Genomic DNA, 22,083 nt, shown 5'->3' with positions numbered 1-22,083 from the left:
AATATGCCAGTCTCTGATACAGCAGTTAAGAAAACACCAACCCTGCTCCTACGGAGCTTACATTAATGGGAGACTCTTTAATGTGTTCTGCCACCCAATTATCAAAAAAAGATAATCTCGCCACGTAATCCAATTGTGTAAAGTCTGTCTTGGGCAAAGGGAACGGCACACGAACCCTCGGACAACCTTGAAATGAAAACTCAGCCTGTAAAGGAAGGACGCAGGGTGCCAAACGCAAGAGGGCGCCCTTGCCTCGCGCCGCTCGGAGCGGCGCGCCGCTGTGACGCGTAGGCTCCGCCCCCTGCTCCCTTCATAGCGCCCCCGCCCCCTTGAGCGAAGTGCGCAGACTCCCCCTCCGGGTTCTGCTTCTGCAGGAGACGCAGCCGAGTAGCAGGCGTCGCCTCCTCGCGTTCTTCTGAGGGTGGCTGCCGGGCCTTGTCCTACCGCAGTGGCCGCCTCGCGCGGTTCGGGAGCAGGACGCTGCAGCCGCGGTCCCAGCCTCGGTGTTCGGTAAACAGAAGCTCCAGCGTGCCGGGAGCGTGCAGCCCCTCGCCCGGCCCGGCGAGCCCCGGGCGTGAACCGCGTTGACGGAGGATGGCAGCCTCCGGGGTGGAGAAGAGCAGCAAGAAGAAGACCGAGAAGAAACTTGCTGCTCGAGAGGAAGCTAAACTGTTGGCGGGCTTCATGGGCGTCATGAATAACATGAGGAAACAGGTACCGCCTCTGTGGGAGTGACCGACGGCGTCGGGGAGGTGGTCCGGGACTCGGGCCCCTGTCAGCCGCGGCTGAAACCCGCGCCCCGGGGATCGCGACCCTCTTCTTCCTCTGTCCTCGCCCTTCCTTGCATTTTCGCACGCCAGCGAAGCCGCTGTCGGTGGAGGGTCGCGTTAAACAGTTCTCGAGCAAAAGTGCCTCGTCGTCCGCCGATGCTGTGGCTCCTGACTCCTATGGGGCCCCGTGGGCCGGCATTCAGCGTTGGGTATCGGTTGTATAACAGCTGTGCCCTAGTTATCTCTTTGTGAGGCGAGGATCCCTCCATTGGCCAGCCGTTTTAAGGTGTCGTGAGATCTCGGGCGAAGAACCCCATTGGCACAGCCCAAACTGAAGCCCCCCAAGGAAGGGAGAAGCATTGCTGGCCTGACATCAGCTCCTCTAAAATAAGGATCCCCGCCCCCCTTCTGTGTTACCAGGGTGGAGCTAGTAGAAGACAGACCCTCCTGTACGTGTTAATTTAGAGCAGAAACAGTCGTGGATAAATACCGTGCCGCCTTTTAAGGGCACCGTGCGCCTCTGTTAAGAGGAGTTCTTTGTTCTTTGATGTGTGGCGTATTAGTGAAAGTCTTCAGCACGTCGGCGAAAGGTGGGTTATGAAAAGAATGGGTTTTAACGCCAGAGATTGTAGACTAGAGAATCTATTTGTTTTTAAATTCCATAGCATCTTATACCAGTAGGCGTAGAAAAGTCACTTGGTTATTTTCTCGTCCTGGAAGTGGAAGCTTTATTTCTAGAAATATGCATCCAGGAAGATTTGTGGGAATGTTTCAGTTTTGTGACCGTGGTCCTGTTTTTCATGACAGAAGCAGGACATGAGTATAAGTAACTGCAAAACCTAGTTTGCTCATCTGGTGGTGCTGAAACCACACAACCCAGGCAGGGACTTGAACCCACCGTCTTTTAATTGAGATCACACACCTGGTCTCAGGACTTTAATGAAGCTCAGGTTCTTTTTTTGTTTGGGGGGTTTTTTTGGCTGCGCAGTGTGGCTTGTGGGATCTTAGTTCCCCGACCAGGGATTGAACCTGCGCCCTCGGCGGTGAAAGCGCAGAGTCCTAACCACTGGGCCGCCAGGGAGTTCCCAAAGCTCAGGTAGTTTATGTCTCAAGGCAGAAGGAATTCAGTGAAAGACAAGGTGATAGGTAAGAAGTGGATTTATTTATAGAGATATACATTCCATAGACAGAATGCAGTCTGTGTGAAAAGGCGAGAACGGCCTTGGGAGAAACACACTCCACAAACGAGTGCGGGCCATCTCAGAAGGCAAGAGGCCCCAAAATATGGGGTGGTTCGTTTTTATGGGCTGCGTAATTTCATAGACTAATGAGTGGGAGGATTATTCCAACCATTTGGGGGGGAAGAGGCGGAGATTTCCAGGAACTGGGCCACCACCCATTTGTTGGCCTTTTATGGTTAACCTCAGAACAGTCAGGGCACTGGTGGGTGTGTCATTTAGCATATGCTAATACATCACAGTGAGCGTGTAATGAGGAAAAAGGTCCACTGGAAGTCAGATCTTCCACCATTTTGGACCTAGTTGGTTCTAACCAGTTTTTGTCATGTTCTATGGCTATGTCATTCTTTTAAAGGTTGTGCCCTGCCCCCTTTCCTCCTGTTTCAGTTCTGATGGGACTATGGACAACAGTAGAGGAATTTAAGAGTTTTATGAAGATATTAACTTTGGTTTCTTTAAGCAAACTCTGCTGGGGTCTTGTCTTTGTTCATCAGCTCCTGACATTGTGCATGAATGCAGTAGATATTTGTGGGAGTGCCTTTAAATCTTGCCTGGTCTTTGGGCTGAAGTAGCTGTGAATGCCTGAATGCAATATTCTATGTGACTTTCATGTATCTATTTCCATGTATACATTCATGTTCCTTTCCTGTGAACCTTTCTTACATTTAGGACACCACCGACTTTGCATTGCTGGTGCATTTAACTAGTGTCTGCCTCTGAAAGGTAATTGCACTGCAGTTCACCAGTGCCCACATTTGTTTCCAACAACCCTCCCACTCCCCCAAATATGTGTTTGCATACGCAGACTATAGCATTGTAAAGCATTGCCTCATTTCCTATGTACATGGGGTGCAACTGGGTTGCAGCATCAGATGTTTACTTGAGGAGAAGGGGATTGTCTGAGACTGTATGTTTAGCTTTGGGGGTTTAAAAATTGATTCATATCCTTTCTTAGACTTGGCTTTAAACAATATTAGCATCTACTTATTTACTGTTAAAACAGAAATAAAGTTACTGAGATACCAGGTTTCTGTTACTGAGTAGGAAGGGGAAAATGGATGCTGGGTGAGACATCAGGAATTTCTTCGACAGTGGTTAACTGGCCTTAATCTGGAGTTTCTCCTTTTGTCATTGGCTTTGCTTTGTTATTCAGACCGTTCTCCAGTAACACTTTTACCAACTTAATGGAATCCTGCATCTTTTGTAAGATGGGCAGCTTCACTTTGCAGTGGATTTACATTATACATGTATCATTCTGTTTAACATAACACAGAAGAGGCTCACCAAGAATGACTGACAAGGGCAGTTGATGGGAAGTGGCAGAAATAGAAGCTGTTCTGAGCCAGAGGAGGAATGTTTGAGTGAGGACCAGTTTTAAAAGTGTTCTTCTATGGTGAATACTTTTGTGTTATTACTATTTTTGCTTTCCCTTATGATCTCATTACTTTGGGATCAGGATAATGAGTGCCTGGATGACAAGGGCCCCCAGAAACATCCCTATACAAATTTAAGAACACTTAAATTCCTGAATCCCAATTCCTGCTCTATCATTAATTAGTTTTGTGATATTAGAAAAAGATATAGGTCATTTCATGTCTCTGTAGCATTGCAACCAGTCTATACGTAGTGGTGAAGGGGTTCTGCTGAGCCCACAGCAGCCTCAGCTTCCTGTGGAGCCTTTTCCTCCATTATCCTTTCAGTCATTTCCAGCCTTTTGTTTTTAAGTAAACTTTACAATGAAGTATAGGATTCACGAAAAGGATCCAAATCATAAATGTGCAGCTCAAAGAATTATTGCAAAACGAACACACCCCCTCCAAGAAAAAGAACTTGGCTAGTACACCAGGAAGTCTCCACCTTATGCCCTTCTCAATTGCTACCCCCTCAAAGGTAACCACTATTCTAATTTCTACTACCATAGATTTGTTTGTCCTGTTTTTGAACTTGTATACATGGAATCATACAGTATACACGTGTGTGTCTTGCTTTCTTAAAGCTAGCATTTTTTTGAATTTTATTTATTTTTTTATACAGCAGGTTCTTATTAGTCATCCATTTTATACATATTATTGTATAGATGTCAATCCCAATCTCCCAATTCATCCCACCACCACCCCCCCGCCGCCACTTTCCCCCCTTGATGTCCAAGTCTAGAAACTGTCATACAGAGTGAAGTAAATCAGAAAGAGAAAAACAAATATCGTATATTAACGCATATATGTGGAGCCTAGAAAAATGGTACAGAAGAACCGGTTTGCAGGGCAGAAATAGAGACACAGATATAGAGAACAAACTTATGGGCACTAAAGCTAGCATTTTGTTTGTGAGATTTATCTATATTGTTGTGTGTTGCTCTAGTCCATCTTCATTGTATGTAATATCCCATTGTATGAATACACCACAATTTATCCATTCTATCATGTTGGGTATTTGGGACTATTAAAAGTAGCACTACTTTGAATATTTTTGTACATTTTGTACATGACTTTTGATTTGTATATGTATGCATTTCTGCATTTCCGTTGGGAAATACCCAAGCGTGGAGTTGTTGAGTCATAGGTTAGGCTACATTCAGTTTTAATAGATCCTGTGGTACAGTTTCCGAAGTTGTGCCAGTTCACACTTTGGCCAGCTCTGTATGAGAGAGGCTTTTTTGCTCTACATCTTTGCTAACACTTGATATTGTCAGTCTTTGTAACATTAGCCATTCTAGTGGATGTATAGTGGCATCTTGTTTAATTTGGTTGAGCACCTTTTCATTCATTTTTCCAACTTTTTTTTAGAGTACTGTTATTATCTGTTACACTAGAAAGGGGCTCTACAAAGTAGGGCAGGGTCATAGTCACTCTTGCAGGTACCCAGTGCTGTTGCTTTTGTGTTAATGACGTCCAGAAGACCTTAACAATTGAGAGATGTTTTGAGAACTTTCTGAGTACCACTGCAGTTCACAGTTGCCTCAGGTTAAATGAATTAAAACATAATTAGAATTTAAAAGCTTATGTTAAAGCCCCATTGAGAGTTAAATGAGAGAACCACAAAGCTGATTTGAGGATCAGATGCTGGGCAGTCACCTGGACTCACTTACTAACTAAAATGACTCAGCTTCTGTATACTCACCTCTCCAAGACTGTCAGTTACTACATGTCATTAATCTTTAGGGTCTCTTGTGAATAATCTAAACCTTCTGTATTAAATCCTCAATAATAGAAATACTTCTCGAGCACTTATTCTGTACCAGCCATTCTCCAAAGTGTTTTATATGATTGTCTCATTTAATTTTCATAACGACTCCCATTGACAACTCCCATTATCCAGACCTTCCTATTCTTAACTCTCTTCTGTTTTCTCTTTTTGTCTGTCCAGTTTAGGAGATATATCTCTCTCTTCACTCTCTCTTCAATGTCCTAAGCTTTCTTGGCCCTCAGTCCTTTTTTCACATCCTTTGGGCAAAAAGCATTGATGACTGTTTACCTTCTTTGTGCAACGCTTCTAAGCACAGCTGAAGAATATCCCATTACTGGGCAGTCCTCTGCCAGGTGAGTCCTAACTTCAGCTGGGCTGGCAGTACTACTGGTGAGCAGTTCTACTTACTATTTATTTTACTATTTTCCTGTAACCCAAGCCCTTACTCTGTATCCTCACTTTCAGTACATCATCCCTCTTTTGACGTCACAAATAAATAGAAGTCATTAGTCTGGAACTATCTAACTTTTAACTTTCCACCACCAAATCTATAAACCTGTTTTGGCACTTTTTAAAAATTCTGCTACAATGGATAAAGCCATTTAAAGCCAGTACTTTCACCTGGGCTTTGACTTTCTCAGTACTAGTGTAGTCAGATAAGTTACACCATTGGTTATTCTTTCTTTGTTAGGCATCTTTAACTTCTCCTTCTCTTCTGGATTCTAGCCATCAGCATTTAGGCATTTTTTGTTTGTTTGTTTTTTTGCGGTACGCGGGCCTCTCACTGTTGTGGCCTCTCCCGTTGCAGAGCACAGGCTCCGGACACGCAGGCTCAGCGGCCATGGCTCACGGGCCAGCCGCTCCGCGGCATGTGGGATCCTCCCAGACCGGGGCACGAACCTGTATCCCCTGCATCAGCAGGTGGACTCTCAACCACTGCGCCATCAAGGAAGCCCCTTTAGGCATGTTTTAATCTCTCTAGCTTTTAAACCAACCAACAAACCAATACACTTAGTCTCAATATTTCCCTGTAAATAATATCGCTCTCCCCCTTGTTAAAACCAAAAGGGTGGGTAGAATCACTGCCTCTTGGCTCACTGTTTATCTATTCCCCTATTTCAGTTTGGCTTTCTCACTTATCCATTTAGATGAATACTTGTTGAGAACCCATTGTGTGAGACCTACTTACCATAAAATGGCAGGTACGAGAGACTGATAAAAGGCCAGTGTGACTGGAGCACAGAACATAAGGGGAGGATGGTGCAAGATGAAATTGGAGAAGTAGCTAAAGATCTGCCCGTGTATAGCCTCATAAGTCAAGTTAGGGGGTTTTGCTTTTATTCTAAAACCCTTTCAAATATATATATGTGTATGAGAGGAGGAATAGGTGTATCAGTTTTTCTTTTGAAAAAGATGATTGACTGCTCTACGGTGAATGAATTAGCTCTCAGAGTAGATGCTGGCAGACCAAACAGGAAGTTGTTACAGTAGCGCAGTGAGATGGTCCTTTGGACTAAGGTGATAGCAGCAACAGCAATATCAATGAAGAAAAGATGATATATTCAAGAGATTTAGGAGGTAAGATCAGCAGAACTTAGTGATGGTAACGATATGTGGTTGTGATGACTAAATTAGAAAACCAACTTAAGATAACTTAAAACAGAACCTGATAATGAGTAAGCTCTCAATAAATGTTGGCTATTTTTGCTGTTGTTGTGATGGTGGTGGTTGACTGGATGCTGAGGGGTTCTGTACAAGATGTCATTTATGACCTTCAGGGTTCTGAAATGCATAACTAGATGGATGGTGACACAGTTCTCTGAGAGGGGAGATACTGGAAATGGATCAAGACTTTGAGGAAAGGATTATAGTTTGTGTTTTAGATAGTTTAGTTTGCAGTGCCCCTGAGACATTAAGGTATCTGATGAGTTGACAGGTCTGGAGAGTTGTGGGTTAAAAGTATAAATTTTTGAGTTATCTGCATATAGAAGATAAACTTCATTGAAGCTCTGGACAGTTAAGAATCTAGGATAAAGGCTGGGTAGGGAATGAGCCTGTAAAGAAGACAAAAAAGTAATGGCCTGGGGGCTTCCCTGGTGGCGCAGTGGTTGAGAGTCCGCCTGCCAATGCAGGGGACACGGGTTCGTGCCCCGGTCTGGGAAGATCCCACATGCCGCGGGGCGGCTGGGGCCATGAGCCATGGCCGCTGAGCCTGCGCGTCCGGAGCCTGTGCTCCGCAACGGGAGAGGGCACAACAGTGAGAGGCCCGCGTACCGCAAAAAAAAAAAAAAAAAAAAAAAAGTAATGGCCAGAAGAGTAGGAGGAAAATGAGAGTTTTGAGAATCGGAGAAGAAATTGTTTCAGAAGGGAGATGACAAATTTTGAAGCCTAAGAGAAGTCAGAGTAAGATTAGAGCTAGAAATGTTCAGAGGATGTAGCAACAAAGAGGGGTTTATTGACTGTGATGAGAGTTGTTTTGATGGGGAGACGGATGGAAGTCAGATTAGTGTGAGTAGGATATGAGAAGATTGAGACAGTTCATTTGAGATTTGGCCCTGAAGGGAGTGAGGGAATCAAATAAAGCCTTTTTAAATGGAAGATGTATGTGTGTTTAAAAACTAGTAGGAAGAATTCATTTGAAATGGCGAGGTTTAATATATGTGAAACAGAATGGGTGATTGATAGGTGATTCCTGAGATGAAGTCCAAAAGTAAAGGTGGGTAATCTCCTATGGGAGGAGGATGGTTCCTCTTCTATAGGAGTGGGAAGGAGGAGAGGGTTGGTAGGTACATAGGTGGGTGTGTTTGGAATCAAGAGAATGAAGGAGTTCCTATCTAGAGGCTTTTGTTTTCTCTGAAAAGTAGGAGATGAGATCATCTGCTAAAATGAAGGAGGAAGAAGATGAAGCTGGAGGTTGAGGAAAGTTGTTTTTGTGAAGAATAGAAATGGTATGATGGCTGGCAGTGTGGTTTGGTTTTGTTGCTGTTTTGGCTGCACCATGTGGCGTGTGGGATCTTAGTTACCCGACCAACCAGGGATCAAACCCATATCCCCTGTAGGAGTACTAACCACTGGACCACCAGTGAATTCCCAACATCTAAGTCGTCGTCATCTTTTTTTTTTTTCCACACCGCATAGCTTGTGGGATCTTAGTTCCCTGACCAGGGTTTGACAGCAGTATTTTTTGAGGTTAATTATCATGAACTTATAATGAATATTTATCCTTAACTTGGCCTTCAAAGCCCTGTCATAAAGGTTCTATGACTCGTTTCCCTTCCGACTCATGCTTCAGTTCTTTATTTTTTTTTTTTTAAGATTTTTTCATGTGGACCATTTTTAAAGTCTTTATTGAATTTGTTACAGTACTGCTTCTGTTGTATGTTTATGGGGTTTTTTTGGCCCCGAAGCATGTGGGATCTTAGCTTCCCCGACCAGGGATTGAACCCGCACCCTCTGCATTGGAAGGCAAAGTCTTAACCCCCAGGGAAGTCCCTCAGTTCTTACTTTAAAAGCCACTTCTTCCCTGAATGCCCTAGATTATGTCAATCCCCTCTATTACATATGTTCTTACAGCACTCTATTCCTTTCTTTCGTGCACTTATCAGCTCTATAAAGGCAATAAACACTATTTAGTTTAATGCATGTCTTTGCTACTAGGCTCTAAGCTCCATGAGGGCAGGGACTGTGTTTGGCTTGTTCAGCTATATTGCCAGCATCTACCACATAGGTGCTTCAATATTTGTTAATACAATAGTTGATATCATATGTATGGTTGATAACACCTAGAGGATGAGTGGACAGAGGATCTGGGTAGCATCAGCATTTTAAAGGATAGGCAGAAAAGTGCATTGGAGATTAAGGTGTGGGAGGAAGGAAGACAGCAGGGAATAATGTCATTGAAACCAAGCTTAAGTTACAAAGGAGAGCCAGTCGGGAGTATCCAATGCTATAGGGAAGTCAAAAAAGAGATTGTCCAGTGAATTTGAAAATTGGTGGTTTTAGCAAGTAAAGTTTTAATGGCATAGTGGGGGAAAAATGCAAATTTTAGAGGACAAAGCAGGGACAGAGTGGGGAGTACATGGAGAGCAAATTGCCCCCTTTGTGGCCCAAGCTTTCCCAGATGGTATCAATGTTCTGCTAAACTCTATAGTATCTAGTGCATACTGTCATCATGACACCATATGTGTGTTGAATAAATGAGTACAGAAGCACATCTTAAGAGAGACATGATTGTATTAAAATTACCTTCTGAGAAGAAGGGGGACAGTCAAGATTTGGGAGATGCAAGGACCAGGGTAGCCCCAAAAGCCTCTGGCCTTTTTCTAGGACACTGCCTTCATTGCACCTCAGCTCTGACCACTTGCAGTCTGTTTCTCTTTCAGAATTTCAGATCTTGGAGAGAGAGGATCTGATAGACGTAGTCTGGGTTAAATGTTAATCCTGTGAATAAATTATCCTAAGCAGAATAGGGCCATGTAGCACAAACGTGCTCTTGAAAGGCCCATGTATTGAGGCCATTTCCCGAGAAGGAGGAATTGTAAGTCAGGTGGCTACTCCAGTTGGCATCTACTACAAAGATTCATATTAGTGAAATCACTGATAAATTTTTTAGTACATAATAATATAGCATATAATTTAGTTACATTCTGTTGAGCTGTCAAAAAATGTGGTTGATTAACATTTAAGAGAGACACTCTTAAGAATATGCCATCTTAAAGACGTTTTAAAAAAAAAGAATATGCCATCTTATTTCAGGTTAGCTTACTGGAAAATGGTATGCCAGGATTAAATGAGTTCTGCCTTAGACCTTCTCTTTGAGTTGCAATTAAATTGAGTCACAATTTAATATTACACTTTAAGTTATTACTGTGAAAAATTATTTTAAAATGGTTTTGTGTCTTCTGTAAAACTTCTTTTAGCAATTTTGCCTTTAGTCACTCATTGCTTTAGGAAGCAGCACGCTATAGTGGAAGTAACATGGACATTGGATTCAAACAGATTTCTGGTTTTGAATTCTCTGTCTTCTTACTAATTGTGTGTGACGTTGAGCAGGTCGATTCTTCAGCCTTTTATGTTCTTATGTGCACAGTGATCATAATATCATACTAAACCTACCTTACTGATGTTGGGACTAATGAGAGAAAGAATGTGAAAACTCTTGATAAATTATACACTGTTACACAGATATTGTTGGTATTGTTATTATCACAGTGAATCTGCTGGGATTCTTGGTTACCAGCAACAGAAACCATTCTGTCTTAAGTAAAAGTAATTTATTGCAAGGGTATCGGGAACTTACACCATTCACCGTAGGCTGGAAGATGAGCAGTCCTGGCAAACAAGCCCAGGGATTCTTTGGTAGCTAGGCTGCAGAAACCCTGGAGTCAAGGTTACAATGCAGGAATAGTCTTGACGACTTGCTGGTGCCACCATAAAGACATCCCGTCGTCCCCCACACACTGCCCCATCTTACTGTCATTCACCCAAGATTCAAAATCCTGGAAGTAGGTATCTGATTGGTTGGCCTTAGATTGTTTGCCAGATTAGGGCTCTGCTAAGGAATGAATAGAAGAATTATCTGATTTACTAGTTCCATAACGAGAGGCAGGCTCTGAGAATTGCCCTCTCCCCAAGATAGTTCATAATGAGGATTTTTTCCAGAAATGAGAGTTTGGGGTTCTAGGAGGCAGGGGAAATTGGATGCTAGATTGCCAGAATCCACAAATATCCACAATGACCTATACCTTAGGTTGTCCAATGCAAACATGCATGCTCTTATTCTGTCCTATAATTTAAAAAAAAATTTTATATATATATATATATCACCAATTAAATTTTTTCACTTTACCATATCTAACTCCAGGATCACTTGGTGATATCCATTCCTTCTATAGGCATTTTAAGACCCTAAGGATATATGTAATAATAGATTCTTTATATGATCGTGGAGGGGAAAGGAAACTAGTTAAAACTTAGGTAAATATAAAAGCAAAGATGAAAATAAAAGTAGAAGCCACATTCATTGTTTATTATTTTTTCATTGTTGTATTTGTGACTTCTTCCTTCACTGGCTATTCCTATTCTTTGTCTTTAGCCGACCCCTTAAGGTTCTTTATCTGATGGGGTGACCTGGTCTTTTATTCCTAGGTATCTTGAAACTTTGGTCTTGCCTGTATAGGTTTACTTTAGTCTTACATTAACATTTACCACTGCAGTTGGCAGTACTAGTGTTGGGTCTGGGATTTGATTTTATGCTACTTAAAAGCTGATTAGTTAGCCTGTTGCTGTTTAATGGATGCTGGCAGAAGACATGAGACTCCTAGGTCAGAGACAACAGACTTGATTGTTCACAGCATCACCAGCATCAACATGTATGCATCAGTTCCCCTTGCCCCACAAGTACTATGAGGGTGACATGGTGGGACCCAGATGGATGTTAGGGTTTGTGTTACAGCTAAGGAATAAACAGTAAGGAATCTGCCACTTTTATAGCAAATGATAGGCAAGCTTGCTGTTTATCCTGGAGGGGAGACATTATCTCACCCTTATGGTCGCTTTCTGCCAGCAAAACCCTGAGAAATGATGGCCTGGGTAAAAAGTGGTGGATCCTTGCATTCTTGGCATGTCCAGGAAGATATGCAGGAACTCGAGACCCATAGAGAACTGTCTCTCCCAACAACCAGGAGGTATCCAAGGGGGTCCCCCGAGTTCCAGTCATCTTCTGTCCCATGGAGGAAGAGCAACAACTTTTTTCTTGATGGCCAGGATCAGGCGCCTACCCAAATGTAATAACTTTTTACCCAGTGGCATGAGGAGGCCAAAATGGCCAGGTCACAGTCTTAACTGTCAATTCTGTGGAAATGTTGTTATATCGCTTGATTAAATGATTCTTCTTTTGGGTCCCCAAATCTCTAAACTGCTAGCAGAACCCACCTCCAGAAAGACTAATTGCTGAGATCAGAAACAAAATGTTTGTAAATGAATCCTTAAGCATATTAGTGAGGGGAGCCTCTTCCATGCCTTGGTTGCCAGGCTAATTCTGGCTAGAACCCATTCTACCTATACAAATTAAGTGAAATCCACTTAATTTATATAGATAGAATGAAAATGGATTGAAAATGGATTCAGCTACTTAAAGAAAAAGGTTTGAAAACCACTGATCTGAGGCTTTTCCCTGAAAAGAGAATAAACTGTGTGTGTCTTTCTGTGTCTAAGCGGTGTTGAGAACAGAGGATTTGCAGGGGTGGTCTTAAGCAAAGCCTCATCTTCCAACTTTATTTTACTAGAGAAGCACTGCATATGGGGGATTGCCAGGTAGTTGCCCATCTGTCAATAGGGTGTTCTATTATGTCACAGTTGGCTATTGATCTTTACATAAACTCCCTGAGTTGAGAATCTCAGAGAGCTGAATGGTAGAATTCAGGCACCAAATCCCCTCACAAAAGTTGGCTGGACAAAGTACTGTGAGTTCGAATTCCCAGGTTTGCTTTGTGTTTTAGTTGTTCTGTTTTCTTACTGGCACAGGGAGTGCTTTGTTCTATCTTAAAGGCTGACAAGGCAGCCTCTATCAATGGCTGTTCCTTTTTGTAGCCTCTGAAGAACAGTTGAAGAGGTTATTTAAATTTTTACTCCAGAAAGCTCTGGAATGGGTCGATACCTCTTAAGTTAACTCTAGACTGGAAGGTCATTTCCATTTCTCGTCTCAGAGTTTTCTCAGCCAAGATGTCATCCATAGCTCTCCGGATTGTCTGCAGTGAACCGAATGACAGCACTCCATCTAATTCCATACTAGCAACAGAAAGTCCCCCAAACTTGTCTGTTATGAACCCTCTTATTATTAAATTCCCACATCTGTAATCTCCATGTAAATTAAAATTAAAGCAATTGAAAGGCAAAAGTCTGCTCTCCCTGGTTTCTTAAACTGCTCAGTCTCAGCCAGAAGGCGTTCACGTAAGTGTTTGGGTCAAGTCAGGGTAACTTCTTCAGCAGCTTCAGCGTAGGCGGTCTTCCATTGGAATAGATTAAGTTAGTTTAGCACCTCCAAAGCCGAACATCTCCAATTTCAAGGTAGTTTGTGTCACATGTTTTCAGTATGTCAAAGGGTCTCTGGGACTTCTAAGATTAGCATAGTGTCACCCCCACCCCTAGAAACCTGAAAAGATACAAGCACATCTCCTCTCTCTACAATAAATAGTGCAGATGTTGACACATTATTATACAGTCCTAACCCACCTTATTGTTCCCAGCCAAAAACAGAAACTTCCTTTCTGGAGGAGCAGGGTTCTCAAAGTAAGAAAATCTTGGCTTTCGGTTTTGACAGATTGCCAGTCTGTGTCAGCTCTCTGTAATTGATAGACCCTAAGTAAGACTATACTCAGCTGGGAGGAATCACTTAGCAAGAGGCTAATAGGGACACTATGTGTACTGGATAGGGAAGGAATTTCACATATGCATAATAATGTTTCATTGGCATATGATACATTGTTTCTCATGGGCAAAATATTAGGTAATTGCCAGGGGGATTTCTCAGCTGCTCAGTCTCTTAGAGTTTCTTTTTTCCCCTTGTTGTCCATCCTGCATGTTTAAAGATTAATTTTCATTTCTTTTTTGAACCCTGTGGTCCTGGCTACTCAGTGCAGAAAGGATTGAGTTTTGTCTAGTGACAAACTCTTCCCTCCCTTTTGGGAGGAGAGTGATCCACATTTGTAACAGGCAGTTGTGCAGAGCACAGTTTGTGGCCTTGAATTCTCTACAGTTCTAATCCTTCTGGTTGTTCTGCACCTTTGTGACCTCATTAGAAGCCTCACCTCCTGTGAAATTCCTTATATATATACATATACATGTATATATTTAAAATATATTGAAGTATAGTTAATTTACAATGTTGTGTTAGTTTCAAGTGTACAGCAAAGTGATTCAGTTTCTTTATATACATTAATCCTGTCTCTTGGAAGAGCCTTTTCTTTTTTCCCCTCCATTTGTCTCAGCTGGAGTGTGACCTTTAACAGATTCTTCTAAGGCCTGTGGCCCTTTACAGTGTGCTCCTCAAAACCTTGCCTTTCTTCATTTTTTGTTTTCCAGGCCTTGGAAACTTGGTGGTAGCAGACACATTCCTTTCTGTTACCTATTTGTGTCAAAATAGGCTGTCTTTGTGTCTGTTCCTTCCACACAGCCCAAGCTGAGTTATTAACCTGTTTTTAAGTTGAATACTTTCCTATCCTGTAGAGCTAACATTGTTTAGATCAAATGCCTCTTTTCCTTTTCTTTTTGGGCCCAGATGTTTTGCTAACCTACTTCTACTAGTGCCTTTCAAAGTCTATAGATTTTGCCATGGTGGAAAATAAGAGGTCTGTGTGTTCATGATTACTGCCAACCCTTAGCACCCTCAGTAAGGTAATTTTAATTATGGGGAAGCCCAGCATCTAACTTAGGTCTGGACTATGTCTGAATTATTTGGCTTCCCTTAAGGTGACCTAGTACTCTCCCTTAGTCTTATCTCCACAAACTTCCCATATACGTTGCACTAGAGCATATACCGTTCCTGTCTTCCCACCAGATCACCTTGCAGATTATTTAACAATGCATGAAATACTCTATTGCTGCTCTTCCTTTTCCCTTTTCAAATCAATCTGAACTTACTGTAATCACCTACTATAATTGTCCCAGGCTTTTGAGGGCAGTCCTTTAATTATGTGTTTGATTTCTTACCTTTAGCTTTAAAAGAAATCTTATTAAAAAAATTCCAGGACCAAGCTTCTTTCTGAGAGAAACGATTTAGTCTGCTCCTGAATTCTTTCTTCCTTCATTATATCTCTTTGGTCCATATTGCTTTTGTATAAATAACAATAAAAATAACTTTTTTTTGTTTCCTAATTTCGTCTTTTAAAGAACAGTTATACCAAAGTTTATCTCCTTTCCCTTTCAGAGCTGTTTGGCCTAGCTTGTCATACATATGTTTCCCTTAAAGAAGGAAATCCCCTTTTCCTTTATTAATCTAGGTGTGTTCCTTTGTTTTTCTTTAACTTTCCCACTTGCCTTATTGTGATTATACATGTGTTTAAGCCCAGTGCTGTTTTTCTTGCTTTTCTGAACAAGGATGATTTCTAAAGAGGCCTTTTAAATTTTTTCTCTTAACCTTTGGGTTTATTATGGCTTTGTTGAGACTTTTCTAGTATCTCAATCCAACATGATGATTTACCCTATATAATAAGGGTTCCATTTTCGTTTATCCTTTCAGTGATTTAAATCTACCACCCAACTATAGTTGAATCTACAGTCTACCCAGGGATTTGTACCCAGGGTCAACTTGAAATCACGCTGGGAGGGACTGATTGCAGAACCTTGTTGACAAGCTACATAAATCCAAAGGTTAGTCATTCCTCAGTCCTCTCCTTGGGATACAATAAAGAATAGAATTTGGGACAGCTGCTTGCATGCCTCCTACTAACGCCAGCACATATTGTTAAAAGCTAGAACCTCATGCAATGCTGTGGAGCTTTCAGGAACCTAAAGTGCCTTTTGCAGTCCTGTCTGGCAAATACATACAGAGAGCAAATGGTTATTCCACTAATGCATGCCTAAAATGCTTGCCTGTTTTGAGGTCTTTCCAAACCAAAGGAGTCTTCCCTCAAAAGTGTCTAATACTTGCAAACACTAAAGTAGCACCAAAGTTTCTGTTTGCCTCTGTTTGAGTGTCTCTGCATATGGATTTGAGGGGCCCTCTTCTTCTGGTTCTAAATATTTGAGAAGTAGAGGTAGGAGACAGATAAATTAATGGTGATGACAGACTGGTGAACATGGCGTTGAGTTGAGCATAAAACGGGCTTCCTCTTCTTTATCCCCTTAACTAAAACCTTACCCAGTCTGAGGCAGAGCAGCTGAGGCATGGGAACAGTCCTCTCCTGCCTTAGTTAGGGGCAAGCCTCCCAGTGAATTACGTTCTTCTTTGGGGGCAGGTTAATGGAAGAAGAGTGAGCCAGGAGGCCTGGCTGTGTGTGGTCAGTGACCTGTACCGTGCTCTTGCTCATCCTGTAGTCACTTTTCGACAAGCGACAGTTGGAGAAAAGGACTGAAACTTCCTTCCCAGTACTGACCTTCCCCAGAGGAAGAGAGAGTACTTCATGACAGAGAAATCTGTTGTTTCTCAAATTGATATGTTATCCCATTTTTTCAATGATCAAATCTCTCACCACGTTTTTTAAATTAAACTTTTCTTTTTAGAGCAGTTTTAGGTTTAACAGAAAAATGGAGCAGAAAGTGCAGTTTTCGTTTACCCCCTTTGCCCCTCCCCCTCACCCCAGTTTCCCCTATTATTAACATCTTGTCTAAGTGTGGGGCATTTGTTACAATGGATGAGCCATTGTTACATTATTGGTTCACTCTTCGTGTTGTACATTCTGTGGGTTTTGACAGGTGTATAATGACATATATCCACTGTTAGAGTATCATACACAATAATTTCACTGCCTTAAACATTACCTGTGCTCCACCTTCGCACCACATATGTGAAATGGTATCTTTATCATATCCAAATGCCCATTAATGTGGATCCCTCACATTTCTTAGGTTTATTTCTCAACATTTAATTATTTTGTTGCTGCTATGACTGGGATTTTCATTTCTCTCATTTATGTGTTTTCTAATGGCATATTACTCACATCTAATTGCTTTTTCATGTTTATCTTATTTGTCTAGCCACCTTACTAACTTTTCATATTAGTTCTACAAGTGTTAAATTGATTTATCTTTATTTCCTTAGCGATATGGTTAAAATTTCCAGAACAATGTGACAGGGTGTGTGTGTGTGTGTGTGTGTGTGTGTGTGTGTGCGTGTATATTTCAAACTTGAATGAGAATGTCTCTCCTGCTTCACTAGTTTGCTATTGATTCTGATGAATGACCTTCAACATACAGATACATCATTTTCTTTATTAAAGAATCTCAGGAAATAAATTTTTAATTTTATCAAACACGCTTTTGCCCATATATTGAAGCTTTTCTTTTTTCTTTTTTTTTTTTTGGCCAAGCCTCACGGCATGCAGGATCTTAGTTCCCTGACCAGGGATCGAACCCGTGCTCCCTGCAATGGAAGCGTGGAGTCCTAACCACTGGACCACCAGGGAATTCCCTGAAGTCCTTCTACATGAAAATTTTCTCTTTTAACCTGTCAGTATGATGAATTACATTTATAGAATTATCATTCTTGAACCCTTCTTGCGTTCCTGGAACAATACCCTGCTGGATTCAGTTTGCAAATACTAAATACTTGACAGATCTGTAAATGAGACACGTAAAGGAGGAAAAAGTCCAAAGAAAATGTGACCGAAATAGCAACCGACAGTTTAAAAAAAAAAAAAAAAGAAGACAGCAAGGAAACAGAATAAATAGTATTGGGGCTTCCCTGGTGGCGCAGTGGTTGAGAATCCGCCTGCCGATGCAGGGGATACGGGTTCGTGCCCCGGTCTGGGAGGATCCCACATGCCGCGGAGAGGCTGGGCCCATGAACCATGGCCGCTGAGCCTGCGCGGCCGAAGCCTGTGCTCTGCAATGGGAGAGGCCACAACAGTGAGAGGCCCGCGTATCGGGGAAAAAAAAAAAAAAAAAAAAAGAATAAATAGTATTTAAAAAGATGGCATATGTAAGATGAAACATAAGTTATCAGTAATAAATAGAGATTCAACTAAACCTACTAAAAATAATCCTTAGATGGTGAGAACTTCAGACTAAGTTACACAAAAATCTATACTGTTTATAAGAGGCTAAAGATTCACAAGCTGAAAATAATAAATACAAAGATATAATTTTGGGAGGACATAAACAGAAATTGCAAAGCTTTTTGGTTTGTTTAATCCAGTGAAGATGTATTGTTCAAAAGGTAGTTTTGTTTGTTTTGTTTCTCTTCCATTCACCTAGGACTTGTTACCTCTCATTCTCCAGATCACCTGAATCTCTGTCTCTTCCCATTTCCTGTCTTTGCATACTCCTCTTCCCCAGGGGATTGATAGCAGGAGGGACCCCTGCCTTTAGGTCGGTCTCATTTCTTGTTGAATAGGACCTATTAATCTATTGTAGTCCAGTCAAATAAATGCACCATTTGGATATAAAAGATTGCTCCCATTTCACCTCCTCCTACTCGCCACACACAACGTTAATATCTGGCTAGAGATTAATCTTTGGCTAAGACTAAATTGTACAAAGATCCCTCTGATTTCTCTAACTTCCTTCAGTGCCTGTAAATTCACTACACTAACATTCCCCATTCCTGAGTATGCCTTGGAAAGGTTTTTTGCTACATTTCAGTTTAGCTTTACATTTTCTGGAACTTCCCATCAGCAGCCATAGGTCCCTCCCCTATCTAATTTGCTTGCTATTCTGTCAGTATTCTTTCTTCCTCTCCCTCCTTTTTTCCTTCCTTCCCTCCCTCCCTTCTCCCTTTCTCTTTCTTTATCTTCAGCAACTTGATCAGCTTGTTTTGATAGTAACCAAATAGTTGGCTTGGTTTTGCTACCTGGTATTTTTGGGTGTGGCAAAATCACCTGAGAGCTATGCCTATTCTGTACCCCCTCCCCAAGTAAAAGGAAATTAAAATTTAAAACACTGTTGGAATAACAGTAGCTTTAACTATAATCTGCATATAATTTCTAAGCAATAGTCTATAGGCCTTATAAAAAAATATTTAAGTAAGCTGTAAGAGTGAAATGTACATCCCTTAGCCCATTAGTTGGGACCCATTTCTTTTCTCATTCTAAGCATTACCGTCTTATTTGGGTTTTTTATTCATGAAGTAATAAAGTAGGAAATAGCAGTGATTTATCTATCAGAAACTATATCAGTAGTTTCAGTAAAATACTTAAAATTGGGAAAACGCCATATCCTCTGAGCTCTTGAGCCATTATTCAGTTTTGTGAGTGAAATTACTCTGAAAATATTATTTACCTCATATTCCCAGTGCCTAAGAGGGTGCTTTACAAAATTTTTTCTGAGCCCAAGCTGTACATTGTCTTTAACTTCATTAAAAAATTGAAATTTTATTTGATAAAAAAGACATTTCTTTTTCCTTGAAATTCATCTTTAAGGGTTCCAGTGAATCTTAAATTTTTCCTTAATGTACCCCATTTTTCCAACATTTTAAGTGTATAATCTAGATCTGCTTCTTTCAGTAACCTAGAGTGACACATTTTGGCCTAGGTCAGAAATCACAATTTAAAAGTGGCTGCTATCCAGGTCCCATCAGAAGTGCATTTTAGAGAGATGTTATTTAAGGAAAGAGTGCTGAATGGACATTTGGTTCATCCACTCTGTATATTCTGAGTTGTTTCTGTTGCAGGTTAGATCTATGAAGGCAACTTTCTTGGAAAATGCAGTGTGCACCTGCATTTTATCAAGAACAATTTTTAAAAAGCAGATTGTTATATTTGAGAAACCATCAAGGACATTGCCATTAATTAGGTCATTTAACGACCCCATAAAATCTCACCATGAGAAATATCTTAGAATTTGTGTCAGAAAAAAAAATTTGGCTTCCCCTAAAGATTAGTAGACTACTTTTTTTCTGATTATAAAGATTTTTTTTTTTTTCTGACTGTTGGGAAGCTAAGTGCCAAATTTTGATACAGCACACTCATGACAGCAACTCTGTAAGTCCTTCCTAAATAGGTTTTACATTAAAAACAAAATCTGTGCTGGAAAAAGACTGGATTTAAATACAAAATAGAGATAAAGCATTTGGCAAGCGCCTGTTTTATATCTTTGCTAAGCCATGCCCATTGAACCCCTTTTAATTTTATTTATTTCTCTCTTGATTAGAAAACATTGTGTGATGTGATCCTTATGGTCCAGGAAAGAAAGATACCTGCTCATCGTGTTGTCCTTGCTGCAGCGAGTCATTTTTTTAACTTAATGTTCACAAGTAAGTATCTTAAGATAAAACATAATATTTTTTCTATGAGAATTAGGTGTGGGGTCTAATTGAAAATATGCCATTTTTCCCAGGTTTAAAAGCACTTAAGTTAAGGCCACAGAACAGTGAAGAGATTAAAGAGTGGTCATGGTGATGATTGATCAAAGGAAAACTGTCCTTTCGTTAGCCCTAAAGGCCTGAAGTCTTTATTAATGGAGATATAGCTTCTGCTTGAATACCAGGTTTTTTTCTTAACCTCCGGTGGAAAGGCAAAGGAGCAGATAAGTCTTATGGCATTTTATCTAGCAAGTTAAACTAAATAAAAATGAAACATATTATACTAGAAAGAACCCTAGTTTGGAGTTGAGAATTGGGTCCAAGTCCTGGTTCTACTTAGTGCTGCTTGTGAGCTTGATCAGGTTATATAATATATCTGCCTCAAGTTTTCTCTTTAGTGCTCTGGCTACCTACCAGGGTTTGGGGGAAGAATGAGAGCTTTGCTAGTGAAAGCTGACTATATATATAATTGTCATTGTTCTTGTAGGTTTGTTCTGGCTACATCAGAGGCATTTTCCCCATAATAATTTAGGAGAATGCTACCAAATTAATTTAGGAGTTGGGGAAATATTAAATGCAGTTTTATGTCTCTCTGTTCACTTGGGCTTTTTTTTTTTAGAAGTACACTAATCCACTAATTTCTTAAATTATTTTAAGGCACATGTCAAGTATGGAGAATGAATTTGCATTTATTATAGGAATGTGTTGAGCTTTCTGAGGTATTTTCTTTCAGAGAGGTCTCTGTCCTGTTATTTTTCTCCAACATTTAACACAGCCTAGAATGATCGGGTTCTTCAGTTAAACTCAGGGTAGTACTCATGCCATTTGTGTTTCTTCTCTTTGTATTAGCTAACATGCTTGAATCAAAGTCCTTTGAAGTGGAACTCAAAGATGCTGAACCTGACATTATTGAACAACTTGTGGAATTCGCTTATACTGCTAGGTAAGTTAAGGATCGTTTCTGTTGTGGAGGAGTAAGGTCAGGATCTGCCATGACAAAGCGTTGTTGTAACAAATTGGTGTGCTCCAGAGTCTTCAGAATGAAAAACTACACGGGCAGTAGGGGCGGGGTTTGAGGATCCTATGCCGTACTAATTCAAGGGCTGAAGAGTTTAATTTTTTGTTTAATTTCTGGGGCTAGAAGCATACATTCTATGGTAGCATTATTTAAATAATAAATTGTAGAAAATTAACATTCACTTTAACTTACTTACAGAATTTCTGTGAATAGCAACAATGTTCAGTCTTTGTTAGATGCAGCAAACCAGTACCAGATTGAACCTGTGAAGAAAATGTGTGTTGATTTTTTGAAAGAACAAGTTGATGCTTCAAATTGTCTTGGTAAGAAATGAGATTCCTATTTTTTAAAAAAACAAAAAACACCATTAATGTGTATTTTAATAAAGAAAAAAGCATGGTTATAAGTGTCCTCATTTAATCTTTTTTTTACCCTCATTAAATCTTTTTTTTTTTTTTTAGTTTCTGCTTTATAACAAAGTGAGTCAGTCATACATATACATCTGTTCCCACATACCCTCATTTAATCTTAAAGATGTTGTCCACTACAAAATTTTCTAGTAATATATTTTATTTTATTTTATTTATTTATTTTTAACACCTTTATTGGAGTATAATTGCTTTATAATGTTGTGTTAGTTTCTGCTATATAACAAAGTGAATCAGCTATATGTATATATCCCCGTATCCCCTCCCTCTTGTGTCTCCCTCACACCCTCCCTATCCCACGGCTATAGGTGGTCACCTAGTAATATATTTTAAGAGGAGGTTAGGGAGGTACATACTAACCTGGGCAGAAACAAGCCATAAAATACCGTATCAACATTTTCCAAAATAAAAAATAGCCTCAGTAATGAGTTTTTGTGTGTTTAGGAAAAGGAGTAATGATTTACTTCAGAAATGACAGAATGATTCAGTA

At 40.6% G+C, this 22,083-nt stretch overlaps 1 protein-coding gene across 2 annotated transcripts in view; it reads left to right on the top strand.

Annotated features, from left to right (window-relative positions):
- Window positions 1–353: 353 nt before the first annotated feature.
- Window positions 354–22,083, top strand: part of KLHL7 (kelch like family member 7) — a 58,634-nt gene continuing 36,904 nt past the window's right edge. Inside the window, exons 1-5 of one of the 2 annotated variants that reach the window (XM_081244643.1) lie at window positions 1,245–1,360; window positions 15,429–15,559; window positions 19,997–20,099; window positions 20,997–21,090; window positions 21,364–21,488. In XM_081244643.1, the coding sequence (XP_081100769.1) occupies window positions 20,021–20,099; window positions 20,997–21,090; window positions 21,364–21,488 (298 nt within the window). In that variant the 5' untranslated portion in view covers window positions 1,245–1,360; window positions 15,429–15,559; window positions 19,997–20,020. Of the gene's footprint in view, window positions 715–1,244; window positions 1,361–15,428; window positions 15,560–19,996; window positions 20,100–20,996; window positions 21,091–21,363; window positions 21,489–22,083 lie in introns of those variants that run through there. The other variant, XM_081244642.1, reaches the window with a different exon arrangement.

The sequence above is a fragment of the Mesoplodon bidens genome (assembly GCF_964165515.1).
Source record: "Mesoplodon bidens genome assembly, chromosome: 9".
Lineage (NCBI taxonomy): Eukaryota > Metazoa > Chordata > Mammalia > Artiodactyla > Ziphiidae > Mesoplodon > Mesoplodon bidens.
This window is presented reverse-complemented; position numbering and strand designations above follow the sequence as displayed.